Source organism: Mus caroli, unplaced genomic scaffold (genome assembly GCF_978045245.1).
Source record: "Mus caroli unplaced genomic scaffold, Mus_caroli_1 scaffold_11, whole genome shotgun sequence".
Classification (NCBI taxonomy): domain Eukaryota; kingdom Metazoa; phylum Chordata; class Mammalia; order Rodentia; family Muridae; genus Mus; species Mus caroli.
In genome coordinates, this window is record NW_028227266.1 from 105,866,369 (window position 1) to 105,883,305 (window position 16,937).

The following is a 16,937-nucleotide window of genomic DNA, read 5'->3' on the forward strand; positions in this document are numbered from 1 at the left end:
GCAGATAGGGAGAACAGGAGAGGCTGCAGAGCCTCACTCTCACAGTCATGCTTCCATGCTCTTGTCTGCCTTATGTCAGGAAATATTCTCATCTTGTCTGCCTCCTTCTAATAGTAACTATTAAATTTTGGTCAAGATTTGAGATAACTGCTTTTAGTACTGACTAAAATTGTATGTATTTCTTTGTGGAATCTACTTAATTATATTTAGTTAAAGTTCTTATATTAGAAAAGGGGCCGTAACATACATATTTAGGGACATCATTAATACTAATTTAGATAATGACACCTTTACCTTTAGCATAAAAGGAGAAAGAGAAAAATTAGAAGGATGAATTTTAAAAAACCACAGTCCTATAGAAGTTACCTGACTAATCAAATGGAGTTGTTAAGACCAAGGTGATATAAATTGACCAATCTAACTTATTTTAGATGCATTCTCATGACATATATCTGCCCTCTATTGCCCAAATGGAAACTGTTTAGACCACAAACACACTTCTATGTCTCAACTGAAAATACATGTGCAAACCTCTTAAGGAAGAAACTGTGCTGTCTTTGCTGTTGTTTATGTTAGAAGCCCCTCTTCTCACAGACCTAATGCCATGCTGCACGAGAAATGTGGGTGGTTTCAGCTGGAGGAGCTGCCAAGAAGTGCACGACCAAACCAAGTCCTTCCTGGTAATCTAACATTGATGAGAAACTACCATCATCTGAGCAGGCCTTTTGTGCTAGGCAGTGTATGTGAAGGTTAAGTAGGTTAACATGCCAAATGTTTACCAGAGAGCCTGGATGTGGAAATAGTCAAGTGTTGCCTGTGATGGTTATGTTATGGACACCATTGTATAAGATTTTGTCATTAGTCTCTCCAAACAGGTCCCATGGTCTCCACCTTGGAGTGATAGGACTGAGGTTCAGAGAGGCATAAGGTAGGCTCAAAGGCTTAAAGCCATACAGCTGTCCCATGAGTCTCTCTCGCTCAACTTCTTTTTTTTCTCTTTCTTATTGTTTTTATTTTATTAATTTGAAATCTGTTATTTTTTTTTCTCGCTCAACTTCTAAATGGAGGCTCTTGCCAGTATAATACATGCAAACTTGAAATGGGAAACAAAAATGTGCTGGCACATTAAGAAGTTAAGAGGAGTTGGGTTCAAATCCTAGCTCTATGAACTTCTGCTGTTATGACGCCAGGAACCAATTAACATCAATTTACTCCTCTATAAAAATGGAAGAAACAATAAGGACCTCCCGTGATTACTTTGATCAAGTCATAGTCTCAAATGAGAGAGCATCATTAAGGAACAAAGAATACATCAAAAGGAGCCCTATGGGAACAAAAACTATGTTCCTTGGAAAATCTTGTCAGTTGATGCAGAAAGTAGTTCTACTTACAGCAAAGCCATGATGGTATGGCTACATATGATAAGTTCATGACTTTTTTCATAAAATGTGAGAATGGAGAATAACCAACACTTCACAATTTGACAGAGTATGAGGCAGAGTATACAATTCACAATAAATTTTTATGTAACAAGTAATATAGAATATATATTTGTATCATTCATTTTATTACAATTGTCCCTCTATGAATGCCTGCTTAAGTTTTTGTCATTGTAAAACTGGACAGTGGTCATCAAGTGCTCAGAATCTTCTTGTATTTGGTCAAATTCATTATTCATGATACCCATCCCTTCCAAATATTGGCTTTAGTTCCTGGCACTCTTCGTTTTTAGTTTCCTAAAGTCTGACAATGTTTAAATTTCCTGCCTGTGTCCCTTTATCCGTCTAAGTAAGAAGTAAGATGACATTTTTATTAAACTGAAATGCATATGATGGTTATTTATTTTTGGTTATTTATGGTAAGGTATTTGACTCAGAAAACCACCTAGTTTTCATGTTTCAGTTTCTTCTTATCATTTTGTTAAAAGGATGTGGTTCTCAACTGACTCAGACAGATGCAGACACCCAGAGCCAAACAGTGGATGGAGCTTGGGAACTCTTTTTTTCAAGAAGTAAAATTAGTTTTATTGTTTATAAACACCGAGCAATAACTATATCATAGTAGGTAACATGTTTCTTTCTTTTTAATTGTTATTTTATTTATTTACATTCCAAATATTATCCCCCCTTCCAAGTCCTTCCCAGAGTTCTTCACCCCAACCCCCCTTCACTTTGCCTCTGAGAGAGTGCCACATACCCACCCTTGGGGACATCTATGGAAAAACAGAAGGAAGGGTTGCAGCCCCTAAGGGGATAAGAACTCCACAGGAAGACCGACAGAATCAACTAACCTGGACCCTTGGGGCTCTCAGACACTGAACCACCAACCAAAGAACATACTCAGGCTGGACCTAGGCCTCCCCACACATATGTAGCAGATGTGTAGCTTGGTCTTCCTGTTGGTCCTGAACAACTGGAATGGGAGCTATCCCAAAAGCTGTCACCTGTATGTGAGATATGTTCTAGCTAGGCTGCCTTGTCTGGCCTCAGTGGGAGAAAAAGCCTCTAGCCTCACAGACACTTGAAGTACCAGGCTAGGGGGATCTCCAGGGGGTCTCAACCACTCAGAAGAGAAGGGGAAGTAGGGAATGGGTGAAGGATTGTAGGAGGAGTGACCAGGAGGTGGAGAGTTAACAAGCAGGATGTAAAATGAGTAAGTAATACATAAATTAATTAGTTAATTAATTAATTTAAAAAGATATGGTAACTTGCCATATACACATATAGTATTTAAAAATACTATAAAGCATAGTACTGGCCTTGGCAGAGACAGACAGGAGGTTTGAATTTCCTCTAGTAAAGATTGAGTCTGCTCAATAATGAGAATGTTAACAAAACAGATAATTTTGCCCATTACTGATTAAGTCTGTAGAACAGATTTTCATACCCCTTTTTAGAATTGGGAACAAAACACCCATGGAAGGAGTTACAGATACAAAGTTTGGAGCTGAGACGAAAGGATGGACCATCTAGAGACTGCCATATCCGGGGATCCATCCCATAATCAGCTTCCAAACGCTGACACCACTGCATACACTAGCAAGATTTTGCTGAAAGGACCCAGATATAGCTATCTCTTGTGAGACTAGGCTGGGGCCTAGCAGACACAGAAGTAGATGCTCACAGTCAGCTATTGGATGGATCACAGGGCCCCCAATGGAGGAGCTACCCAAGGAGCTAAAGGGATCCGCAATCCTATAGGTGGAACAACAATATGAACTAACCAGTACCCCACTGGAGCTCGTGTCTCTAGCTGCATATGTATCAAAAGATGGCCTAGTCGGCCATCAGTGGGAAGAGAGGCCCATTGGTCGTGCAAACTTTATATGCCTCAGTACAGGGGAACGCCAGGGCCAAGAAGTGGGAGTGGGTGGGTGGGGGAGTGGATGGGGGACTTTTGGGATAGCACTGGAAATGTAAATGAAATAAATACCCCCCCCCAAAGAAAATTCTATCATAGCAAAGGCTAAAGTACTTTTAGAAATTAGTAAAGCCTTTAGGCTTACGACTAAACTGAACCAACAAACGTCACCTGAAATGCACTGGAACATTCTCCTCCTGCTGAGGGCTAGGCTCAATGAGGTGATAGAGATTTAAGTTACTAATTCTCAAAGGATTCCACAGTGCATGAAAAATCAACTTCACAACCCTGCATTAGGGGATCTGTTTGACAGTCTTGTAACCTCTTCAAGGGGAAAAGTCATCCTACATTTTAACGTGCTACTCTTTTGAAAGGTAAAAATAACTATTCCTTTCTATAAACACAGCGTTCTTTGGCTTTTTGGGACTGACAACAACCCTAGGAAGGAGCGAAGAGTCAACTTCTTACAAAGTGGCACACTGTCCTGAAAGCTGTTGTAGCCTCCCAGCAGTGTGTCAGAAGGGATGCAGCGCAAGTGCAGCAACACTAATAAAGTGAGGATGACCACTCCACACAGATACACCACCTTTTGCACCATCCTTCAGCCCTTCGAATTTCAGAAGGAATATAATGGAGTAAGATGGTGATAACAACGACCTTGGATTTCTCTTTACTCATTTTTAAGGGCAAGTATGTGAAGAAGTATGCTTTACCACCCACCAAAGAAGAAACTCAGTATTTTTAGAAACTCTGACTCATATACTAAGGAGAAAGCTAGACAACTGTTTCTTTGTAAACAACTACTTCTATGAAAGATTTTCAACCTATAAGTTCTGCAACTCCACCAACAGAGCTGAAAAGATACATACCAAATATATTTGAGCTTTTATTTTGAAAATAATTAAATGTACTTGAGTACAGAAAGTCCTGAATTAAGGGTAATTATAAATTAAGTTCATTCCATATCAGAGTCAAACAAAACAGATAAAACAGGAAAATGTACATAAAATATTATGGTAAAAATTTATTAGCAAGATGACTGGCTGGATTTAGCTTAATTTGGGAAAATGATACAATGTTAAAGCTAACAGAGAACTGTTTTTTTGTTTTGTTTTTGTTTTTAATTAACATAAATAAGGGCTGTAGTTAAAAGCCCTGGCTATGCTTGCAGAGGACCTGGGTTTGATTCCCAGCACCTACACGGTGGTTTACGGTCATCCATAACTCGTTTCAGGGGGTGGATCCAAAGCCCTTGTACTGGCTAGTTTTGTGTGGAGTACAGGCATCTGGAGCCTAGAGGATGACACATGCTACAAAGGGCATGGCTGGAGAAGTGACCCAAGCCCTTGGAGGAGCCCAGAAGATCGTGAGTTGGATCCCAGACGTTGAACGGTTGGAGATTAATTTTTGCTTTTGATTGTGACTGTGCCCTGATATTTTCCCTCTTGAAGGAAGACACTATTTTAGTGGAGCCCACAGATAAGAGACTTTTAATTGTAAAATGACTTTGGATTTTAAAAGAGATGGATATTTTAAAGAGATTGAAATTTTAAGAATATGTAAAGACTGTGGGACGTTTAAAGTTATTTAGATCTTGGGGATGAATAAGAATGTAAGGGTTAGGGCTTACTAGTGATGTGTTTGTGTGTCAAGTTGACAAGGGATCAATTGTACTGGCTAGTTTTGTGTCAACTTGACACAGCTGGAGTTATCACAGAGAAAGGAGCTTCAATTGAGGAAATGCCTCCATGAGCTCCAACTGTAAGGCATTTTCTCAATTAGTGATCAAGGGGGAAAGGCCCCCTTGTGGGTGGGGCCATCTCTGTGCTGGTAGTCTTGGGTTCTATAAGGGAGCAGGCTGAGCAAGCCAGAGGAAGCAAGCCAGTAAAGAACATCCCTCCATGGCCTCTGCATCAGCTCCTGCTCCCTGACCTGCTTGAGTTCCAGTCCTGACTTTTTCAGTGATGAACAGCAATGTGGAAATGTAAGCTGAATAAACCCTTTCTTCCCCAACTTGCTTCTTGGTCATGATGTTTTGTCCAGGAACAGAAACCCTGACTAAGACAGCCCTCTTTTGACCTCTGTAAATACCAGGCATAATATGATATTTTTACATACATGCAGAAAAATATTTATAGACATGAAATAAGATAAATATTAAAAATGATCAGACTTGGTTTAGGAACTTAGTAAAGCTGGGCACAGTCAGCTGTGACTACAATCCCACCAAGCAGGAAACTGAGACAGGAGGATCATCATTAGCTAGAAGCCGGGTTGGAACACACAGTGAGTTCCAAGCCCCCTGGAATTACTGTTTTAAAAACATCCCCATTATTAAAAAAAAAAAAAAAAAAGCAAAACAAAAACTCACTAAATTCACCACTAATTATTTTTAAGACTACGATTTATTTCCGATAAGCAAAGAAAGTCTATATACTCCTGATCTATGTTTCTCCTATTAGTTCCTTTTCTATTTCTACTGCTGAGCAAGAACCATGAGGAGAGAGAATTCATCTGTAAGTCAGATCCCCTGGTTGAGGAGTACTAAAAACAGTCCCATGGCATGTTGGATGTGACTAAGAGATTTGTGGTAGCAGAAAAGAAGAATACAGTCTTGGATACTCAAAAGTGTTGGCTTTTCCTCAAATATATCATAACCCGATTCATAATAATTCTTTTAAATATTCTGCACTCTTGGCTAGCTCAAAAGCAGTAACTGGTGGGTAAGTACTACATAAAGAAGACTTTTGCCGGGTGGTGGCGGCGAACGACTTAATCCAGCACTTGGGAGGCAGAAGCAGGCAGATTTCTGAGTTCGAGGCCAGCCTGGTCTACAGAGTGAGTTCCAGAACAGTCGGGGCTACACAGAGAAACCCTGTCTCAAAAAAACCAAAAATAAATAAATAAATAAAAATAATAAAATAACCCTCCCAAAAACAACAACAAAAAAACCCTTTTGTTATTTAAGATAAATTTTTTGTTAGCTTTTCTGTAAGTATATAATAAAGTTGGGTTATTCTACAGAGAAAATTAATATTACAGTATGAACAAGAAATGAGTACTATCAGACTTTCACTTTAGAATAAAAGGCTCCAAGTTCAGATGTTTTAGTAACTAGGAAACATAGCAAAAACAAAGTTTCCAGAGCTTCTGAAAGCTTGCACCAAAATCTTTGCTTTCCCACTAACCTCCCTATACTACATATGCTAAGTCTATGTTCACACGACTTAAGAACTGCTATTCTCGAGGCATGCTGCAAATCATTACTCCTGTTATGTAGGATTACTCACGTGTACACCTTAAGAACAAAATCCTTTTCTTCTTTTAATTCTGTTAGTGACTGTAGAACATCCAGTATGCTTAAAACCGCACAGCCATATGGTCGCCTGTAGTGCAGGTGAGCAGGACCCTTTTTGGAGTCATTCAGGAGCATCCGGCCTTAGGTACAGCAGAAAACAACAATTACACAGAGAATCCAGGCTCCTTTCTAACATCTTCTAATTATCATCCAGTGACATCAGAGCTATAGGTACCTAACAGATCCTCTAAGAAGAGCAAGGAGCTGAAACGAGTCACCTAAGGATATCTATGTACACGTACACCAAATTAACCTCTGGCCTAAGCCCCTTTTCTGTGTTTTATTCAATGAACACCAACCATGCATTTATTTATTTGTTTATTTGTTTATTTATTTATTTATTTTGGTTTTTCGAGACAGGGTTTCTCTGTGTAGCCCTGGCTATCCTAGAACTCACTCTGTAGACCAGTTTGGCCTTGAACTCAGAAATCCACCTGCCTCTGCCTCCCAAGTGCTGGGATTAAAGGCGTGTGCCACCACTGCCTGGCAACCATGCATTTATTAATCATATAAAAATAAGAATGACTTGATGAACTTCTTAGAAAAATCAGCCTGTTGCCAGATTTAAACTTGATGGCCATACTAATGACAGAACTTCAGTATTTTTAACTGCACTCATAAACTGTATACACAGAAAAAAGAGGACACTGTGTTCTTCCTCTAACCAAATTTTAATGCTAAAAGGCACTGCTGAACCTCTGTGGAGGTGAGAGAAATCTTGGTTGTGGATGGATGCTTACTCCTCCAAGTGAGCAAGTCTGTGCCAACAGTGATACAAGGTTTCAACAAACCCTTTATGAAGGCAAAATACTTGTTATATTGTCAAAGGATTAAATATATTTTTGACAAAATGGCACACCATATTCTGGAACTTATACTATGTAGGAAAACGTGGTTAGTTATACCACCCAAACCTGAAATATGTATGGATAATCCAACAACGGAACAGTAGTGAAAAGCTACTTTCTTTCATCTCAATTGGAGTAGAAATGACCTGCTATTCATCTGCAGTGGTGAAAAGGACTTTAATTGTGAGGGAAATGGCACAGGTGCATATTTTGGACAGAAACTACAACAAACAGCAAATACCACCTGTTCACTAGCTAGCACTCCAGTATCTTTGTAAAAGCTCTGGAGGGTAAAGACAGACACAGAAGCAGGTAACACAGGAAGAACGTGAAAAAGGTTAAAATACAAAGTTTGAGTCCAAAAGCAAGAAGGACCAGAAGATCTGAAATGGGGAAAACATGTATGCATTTGTATCAAATCCAGCTACTGCAGCAGCTGAGCTTGGAGGCAAAGCTTAGAGAAAGAGAGAGAGAGAGAGACAGACAGACAGACAGACTGAGACTCTAATCCTGAGACCTGAAATTGCAGGAAAGACAAAGTTCAGATAAATATTTATCCTAAATTTAGACAGTCTTAATCATGAGAACAACTAAAGTGTACAATACCTATTCGGATCACATGGGCAACTATGTATAAATCTCTCTTCATATCTTTGCTGCTCAGATCCTAAGGAAAGGAAAAGAATAAATAAATTTCGAGAAATAATGCACAGAAAATTATGATAAATTTCCTTCCATTCAAATTCCACTTGAACTTTATTATAGCTTGCTTTCAGTATAGATTACAGGTGGGAGAAGTGAGATTATAGAATACAAGATTTATACTGGGGGAGGGGAAGAGGCTCTATTATTGAAAACACTTTTTACTTGTGTTATTAAATAATGAAAAAATCAAACCAGTGCTCACTTAGAAGTTTAAGCCCTCTAAGTAACTAGTGTTTATGATGCTGGAAGGTACTCTACTACTGCAACCATCAATATCAAACAGGTCCAGCACGTACAACAGCAACCTGCCTACAGGAAATGTATCTTAGGAGTAACAACCACTTTCTAATAGGATTTAAGGTCTACCCCATGAGAAAGATATCGTGCCTGACACTGCTCAAATGGCCAAGAACTAGATAAGTCATAGGCTCTAGGAGAAAACTTACTGCTATTAATTTGCTAAAGGAACACAGCAATAGAATGATTCTTAATGGTTTAAGCCATATGTAAGTGCCATATGTATATATGCCATATGTAAGTGCCTTGCTCAACCCTCAAAAGAGAAATGTCTTCTTGCAATAGATGGGAGACCCAGAACTGGAAAGTGTGCAAAGAATGAGATACTTTGGAGGACTCAGACCTAAATGGGATGTCTTTATCAAGTCCCTCCCCTCAAGGCTCCAGGGATCTATGCCAAAGAGGAAGAAAGACTGTAAGGACCAGACATTATGGATGATTCTAAGGAAACAATATCTCCCAAATACAACAGAACTGATACATATATGAACTCACAGAGACTATGACAACAACTATAAGACCTGCACAGGTTCTACAATAGAAAAAAATCCCAGAAGGGGCAGTGGACACAAAGTCCCACTTCTAACTAAGAAGCTATTAGCAACTGAAACCTGCTAGAGAAGAGAAAATCAGTTCTCTCCTATGGAGTGTCACTGGGTATACCAACCATACTCCAGGGCAGGCCCCATGCCCAGGAGTAGCTATCCAACATAAAATTGACTCTGTGTGTGTCGTGTGTGTGTGTGTGTGTGTGTGTGTGTGTGTGTGTGTATGTGTGTGTGTAGGGGGACGTTTCATTTTGTTTTGTTCTTTTTTTGTCTTATTGGGTTTTCTTTTGCTTCATTTTAATTTTCTTTTTTTTCTCTGTTTTTTGTTTGTTTGTGTTTTGTTTTTGAGAGAGAGAAAGAACGTGAATTAGGTGGGTAGGAAGGCTGGGAAGAATCTTGAAACTATCTTGGGGGACGGGGAAATATCAAAATACATTGCATGAAAATCTTTACTAAAATAAAAACTTAAAATATTTATATACTGAAAACTTGAATATGTATTCCTTGAATTTTTATCTTATTGATAATATTCTTCTAGCTCTAATTTAGATCACCTAATAAAGTAGCTACAAAAGTTTCACAATGGAAATCATCTATGTTTATTCTGTCACCATGTAAAACCATTTTGTAATATAAGAGATAAATGTTCAGTGCAATACATGTAGCAAAATATTAAAAGTTCATTAATGACTAATATGCTAAAAATTTATTCTATACTAACTTTATATTCATCCCACGTCCCCAAACCATTCTTACACACTGGCCGAATTTCCTGTAAATGAGTTAATTTGGTCTTAGTGAAATCTTGGTAAATTATTTGGGTCTAAATTTAGATGATTAATTGTTATTATCTGTACCAAGTTATAATGTTGAAAGTATTTTTCCATTTATTAATTTACTTATTTACTGATAGAGGGAGCATGTGTATGTGGCAAGCATGTGGAGGTCAGAGAACACCTTGCATGAGTCAGTTTTCTCCTTCTATCATGGAGGAGCTAGAATCAAACTCAGGCCATCAGGCTTGGCAGCAAGTATATTATCTACTGTGTCATCTTACTGGTCCTGAAAATAAGAGTATTGGAAATTTTAAAGAGCTTCTTTTAAGTAAACAAATCTGATTCCAAATCAGAAACTTTAAAGCTGAAGTTACAAAAATCAGTCTAAATTTTTATATTTAGAATACACTATAAAGTAACACAATTGCTATCTTCTTATTTAGAGCATCACACTAGGAATAGTAAAACTGCCACAAAAAGTTCACCCATATTCACATACATGTCTACCTACCTACCTACCATCTACTGTGCTTCAGATTTGTCATCAGGTTACCCACTCGCAGCTTACTGTGACTTAGTAATGCCAGACGGAGTGACCTTTGTCTTTCATGAAACAGTTTCTCATGTTTTTCCTTTCACGTCTAAGAAAAATCCCAGTCAGATATGAGACTCCTGAACCATACAGGTAACCTTTCCTCCCCTCCACCCCTCCCCATCTTCCCTGCTGGCTCAGCCCTCTGGGCCACAAGCCAAGCTGTTCTGAGCAGCCAGCTATCCTAGAGGAACCTCCAGTCTCCTGCTGCCCCTCCCCCCACCTCCATTAGACTTGAATATTTTGAACCATACAGGTTAACTTCCCTTCCCCTACCTATCCAGCCTGCTCTGTCTTAGCCTTGGCTTCCTTCCTGTCTGCACCAGTACCTGAATCCTCTGCAGATGGGTGTGCTTGCTCCCCACGCCCTCCCCAGTCTGTCTCAGAGGAGGTCTGCCACAACTAAGAACACAGGAGAGATAAGAAGGAAGGCCCAAGTGCAGATGCTTCAATCCCACTTAGAAGGGGAACAAAATAATAATGCGAGGCAGAGAGGGGGAGGGACCTGGATGGAAGAGCGATAGGGGTGGGGTAAAAGGGGGCAGGATCAGGTATGGGGGGAGACAGAAGAGAAGCCCAGGGGGTCAAGAGAATGAATGGAAATATGCAGCTGCCAGAGGTAAGGGGTGGAGAGTGAGTTGAACCTCTAGAAAGTACCAGAGACCTGGGATGTGAGAGGCTCCCAGGACTCAAGGGGGGTGACCTGAGCCGAAATGCCCAACAGTGAGGAGACAGAACCTGAAGAGACCACCTCCGGCAGAAAGACAGGGCCCCCAGTGCAGGGATGGGGTCATACAATCATCTTCAGAGATTTCCACCCAAAATTGAAATTTTGTCTAAAAGGGACAAAAATGGAGCAGAGATTGAAGGAAAGACCATCCAGTGACTGGCCCAACTTGGGATCTGTCCCATGGGTGGGCACCAAACTCTGGCACTATTAACTGATGCTATGTTGAGCTTACAGACGTAGCTGTTCTCTGAAAGGCTCTACCAGCAGCTGAGACAGATGTAGATACCTAAAGCCAATCATTGGACTGAGGTTGGGGACCCCTATGGAAGAGTTATAGGAAGGACTGAAGGGGATGGCAACCCCACAGGAAGACCAACAGCGTCAACTAGCTGACACCCCTGGGAGCTCCCAAACACACACACATAGGCTGATCGGGGCCCCTGGCCTACATGTAGCAGAGGACTGCTTTGTCTGGCCTCAGTGGGAGAGGATGAGCCTAATTCTGTAGAGACCTGATGCCCTAGGGAAGGGGGATGTGTGTGGGGATGGGGGTGGGCGAGGTGGGGGTGGGAGGGTGGGTTAGTGTAGTGAGTGGGGTAGGTGAGGGAACACTTGTTCAGAGGCAAAGGGGAGTGTTATTGGGTGAAAATTCTTGGAGGGGGTACCAGGAAGGGTGGCAACATTTGGAATGTAAATAAATAAAGCAATTTAAGAGAGAGAGAGAGAGAGAGAGAGAGAGAGAGAGAGAGAGAGAGAGAGAGAGAGAGAGAGAGAGACAGAGAGAGAGACAGAGAGAGAGACAGAGAGAGAGACAGAGAGAGAGAGAGAGAGAGAGGAAGAGAAAGATTCTCTCAGTTCAATTTCTTGTCCATCTTTGAGTTTTGGGGTGGTTTCATATGTTTGTCTTTCTATTAATAAGGAAAGGAAAAAAGAGCACTTTCATGATTTTGGGTTAGCTTATAAATGCAGAGTCACCATGTTTCTTGACTTATATCCTTTCATTGAACTAGAATTAAGGTGAAACAAAGAAGCAACCAAAGGCACAAAATGTAAAGAGGCTCCTCTCCCTCTGGGGACTCTGTGTGTTGCTTGTCTTACTCTAGTCCCAGCTCTGTCCTGCTGAAAGGCTCTGAACAAACAACAGAAGCAGGAAGACACTGAAAGATCACACAGAAAGGGCAGGCTGAGGTTCTGGACTCTAAATGGTTACCATACACTGTCAAGTTCTTTAAAAATGTAACTGAAGTAAGTTACAAAAGGTTATTAATCATAATAGGTATCTCTGGCATCATAAAGATATATTTTTATATGAAAGTTATCCTTTAATATTAAATGGATGTATTGGACTCCATTTTGCACATTTCTCTAATTTAAAAATGCAATTTTAGGGGCTAGTGAAATAGATCAGTGATTAGGAGAATTTGCTGTGCTTACAGAGAATGAAGTTCAGTTCCCAGAACCTACATGGTGGCTCACAACCATATGAACTCCAGATTCAGTAGATCAAGTGTCCTCTTCTGACCTCTACAGGTACCAGGCTTTCACATGGTGCATGTGTGTGTGTGTGAAGGTGTGTGTGTGTGAAATACTCATAAAATAAATCTTAAAGTTTAATAAAAATAAAAATGGACTTTTAAATACTTTCAAGGTAATACTATTTTTATTCTTAATATCACATATAATAAATATTAGAAATTAGAGGCAAAGCATAGATTTTATGTTCATTCTTTGATTAAAATTTACATGTTACTTAAGTATGTAGGAGGTTGGATATATTTTCAAAGGAAACAGTTCCATCTACATACCCTAAATTAGTGTTAACACACTCTAAGTGTCTAGCATCATTATCAAGAGTACCCCATCGTGTGGCCACACAACCAGGAGTATACAGGAAGCACAAATTGGACTTATTTTTTTTAAGTGAGGACACAAAACTGGGGGAGGAGGAAGTGGGTATGACTATGGCTGAATTCAGGGAAGGTGATGAATATGATAAAAAGAACATGTATGGAATTCTCAAGGAATTACTAAAATACTTCTTAAAGCTTTGTAAATACTCCTTTAATAATGCTTGGGAACCGTAGAAGTCCAGGCTGTACTTCAAAGTGAACTGCACAGTAGCATACTTAACAGCACTGTGGCAGAAGAAGGGCATATCATGTGTGTCATGCAGAGTTTCTATTTATACACGTGATGCCACAGCTTTGGTGTCTGATCGCATACAGATAACGTGCTAAATAAAAATTCTGACTTACTGTGATTACATGGAAAATCTTCATAATAAAGTTCAATTTTCAAGAGACAAGGATCGCTCATATGTAAGAATTCAACAAGAGAGTACTCACACACTGAGCTCTTATATAAACAGGCATAAAGATTTCTCTTGTTTTACCAGAAATATAAGGGTATCAAAGTCTAGAAAAGCCTCTTCTGAGACATTCTCTTTCTGTTTTAGAAATGAGGCCTCAAAGAGACCACCGCTGTCAGGCACTCTAGCTTCAAAAGGCCTCAGTTAACATAAATCCCATTCACTGCAATCTAGATTCTTTCCTTCATCCATTTGATGCTGAGTAGAATGTATTGTTCTTTCCAGATGAGGCATTTTAAATCCTTCAATAACTGTCATGAGTTTGCTTTCTCTGTTCCTTCTTCTTACATTTTCTAGGAGATAATGTAAGGTTTCGACACTGAGCTGACACGGACAAACATTATTTGAGCTTAGCTACAGTTGCTGTGTATCTGCAGCATGTGTTTTCCTTATATAGGGGTCACTGAGAGCATCTTTAGTGGAAGCTATTCCTGTATTTTCTCATTCTGCAGTACCATCATTTGACATTTAAAAGATTAAGTTGTAGTAGATGATCTGAAATCGGTTGAAGAAATTAGTCACACGTTAGATCTTCAGATAAATGCTCACTGCCTTTAAGAGGCATCAAGTCAGCTGTAAGATGTCTTTCCACCTACCAGTCATAGGCCACATGCAAGGCCATTAACACTGTGAGACTATCATACCATCTTAAGCTCAGGAAACTTTTTGTTTTGTTGTGTTTGGGTTTTGTAAGCATCTTGCTAATCCTCTACCCTCTGCCTTCTAACTAGATACTTATTAACAGACACAAGCCAACTATGCCTAGCCAGTGAGGAATATCTTACTTATCACTGAAATAGGTCAAAGAACCTACAAGAGTCCAAGTGCTTTAAATTGTGTCACATTCTGTTTTCATCTTCAGTATATTAATTAAAATAAATGTAGACAGTTTTTACCTAATAAAAATAAAGTTGATTTGGAGAACACAAAAGGCAGTGTAGTATTATGAGATTTAGTTTCAATGAGCAAATCTGGTTTCATGAGTGGAGACCAGGAGTAATAACATAGTTATTTGAGAAAATCTAAAGTGCAGATGAGAGTTAGAAAAGATACTCCGTTTGCTATGTAACAGAGAACTGGTTAGTTTACATGAATTTACTAAAAGGCTCCTTTAATCTGTACATCTGGTGGATACCATAGACTCCACAAATTTTGTATGCAATAGCTTATAACATCTACATTAGTAAAAACTACTTGATTTTTCAAATAAAATTTCAATTAAAATCCATAGCTAATTGAAGTTCTCTACTAATATTTCATTTAAACTTGATGGAAACATAACTCAATTTCTATTCTCACCAGTGGGATGAGGGGATATGAACAGATGCTTGTTTCCAGAATGACAATATCCATACAGCAGGCCATTGGTTAGAGTCAACACAGAAAGAGTAAAGAGAATTTGCACATACTGTAAAAAGGGCACACATTCGTTCTATCTTCTCTGGGTTCCTTGGCCCACCATTCTTGTTCAGTCTCACCAGAAACCGTTCACTGAAATGTAGGAAAGAAAAAGACAGAAAAATATAACGAACTACATATTCTAGCCATATACAGAAAAATCCCTAAATGCTTATGAAATAGCTTATTGTACTAGGCAAGTATGAAAACATGTGTACTGGCAAAATACCTTATTTGTTTGTTGTGCCAAGCAATTTGCAATGACTATTCTTAACCTTCTCATAGATGTTGTTTACCTATTGGTTGAAGTTGTGTGTCTGGTCTCTCTGTAGTTGTGAGCTTCTTGAGAGTAGCAACAAGCTTATATTCCTCCATAAGTTCTCCTCAAAGAAGCTACGGTCTGATTCTATATCTATTATTGCAGTGGATATATTATTTGACATGACTCAGATCATTGTAAAAAGATGTATCATACTAGATCAAAAAGAAGCTATATTATCCAGCTTATATCTTCCAATATATAACCCTGGAGAATTTTTTAGGGCTTTCAGTATTATATACAGTTTTTTAAACTTTCAGTCTTTATAAGTATTTTTTCTTTCTGTAATCAGAATTTAACAGACCTAGTAAATATTTTATTCTCAATTCATATAGACTATTCCTGTAGGAAACTATGGAATAAAACACATCAGAAACAGCATTTGCAAAATTTAGAGAAATATTCCCTTGTTCTCTAAATTTTTTACCATTCCAGATCAAAATCTCCTTTCCTGCCTCTTTCTCCTGAGGCTCCTTAACAACTGTAAGAGCAACACTAAGTCACAGTGGAAACAAATTATGTGATTATAATATAAATGTACTTTCTTTATATGCCTACTTATACTTATTAAATGTGGTGATATTAGCAAAAAGGTGGCATTAAAATATTATACTTAGAATACATGCTCTTAAGTTTGATTAGTTTTTCATATATATATTTGTTCCCTAAGTAAACAGTTATAAATTACTATGAGGTTCTATGCACTAAACATGGGAAGACAAATGTGAACAAAATAAATACAAGATACTTTTGTTTCAACAAGGTTTTGGACCTAGTAGATAGATGTACAGAGTCAAGTTTAAAAAGATGTAAATTTGAGATTCTTCTCCTAGGAGCAGTAATGAGAATAAGAAAGGAATACACACAGAATGAGAAGAGCATAGCACTGGAGGTTCTTGAGATCCTCCTACAGAGATCTCCAGAGAAACCAGGAATGGTAAGCACACTCCATTGTCTTTCTAACGGGAAACATGAAAAACCTGTTCTTCTATGCAGAAAGCTGAGAACAGAAAGTGATTAAGAGTCTGGTGATCTGAGTTATCTGTTGGGCCAGGACACATCAAGTTCCTACAACCAGGACCAGAGGTGACCAATAGTGTAAATGACTTCTGTGCTATCGACTTGATGGCCTAACCCTTGGCACTTAAGCTAGTACAGGTAGCTTATCTCTAGAATTCATATTCTTGGAAGGAATGACATACACATATAAACAGTTAAGTTTCAATGCATAATTAATTACACTTCCTTGTACAACAAGGATTGCATTACATTAGGAAACTTTTTGTTTGTTTGTTTGTTTGTTTGTTTGTTTTCAAATCATACTGGGCTTAAATCCATTGGGAATAAACTGCCTATCATTAAAGCTCCCCAAACTCTGATCCAAATTGATGAAGTCAATCTGCATGGGGTTTTCATTCTTATCTCTTCTTAGGATTCATTCCCTTCCTGGATACCTGCCAAGGATCCCCTCAGGATGAGAAGAAAAGAGGCTTTTGTCAGAATTCTAAAAGTTGTGGGATTTAAGAAACAGGCATAAGAAGAACAACATAGATAAATAGGGAAGGACAAGGGGATGCCCTGTCCGGAAAAACCAAAAAAAAAAAAAAAAAAAAAAAAAAAAAAAAAAAAGGAAAAGGA

General features: G+C 38.8%; 1 protein-coding gene across 3 annotated transcripts in view; it reads right to left on the reverse strand.

The window, feature by feature from the left end:
* Positions 1 to 16,937, reverse strand: part of Dock3 (dedicator of cytokinesis 3) — a 296,390-nt gene that overhangs the window by 123,485 nt on the left and 155,968 nt on the right. For all 3 annotated transcript variants that reach the window (XM_021171370.3, XM_085827985.1, XM_085827986.1), the window contains exons 10-12: positions 14,992 to 15,073; positions 8,173 to 8,233; positions 6,651 to 6,798 (exon numbers count right to left, since the gene is read on the reverse strand). In XM_021171370.3, the coding sequence (XP_021027029.1) occupies positions 6,651 to 6,798; positions 8,173 to 8,233; positions 14,992 to 15,073 (291 nt within the window). The remainder of the gene's footprint in view (positions 1 to 6,650; positions 6,799 to 8,172; positions 8,234 to 14,991; positions 15,074 to 16,937) is intronic.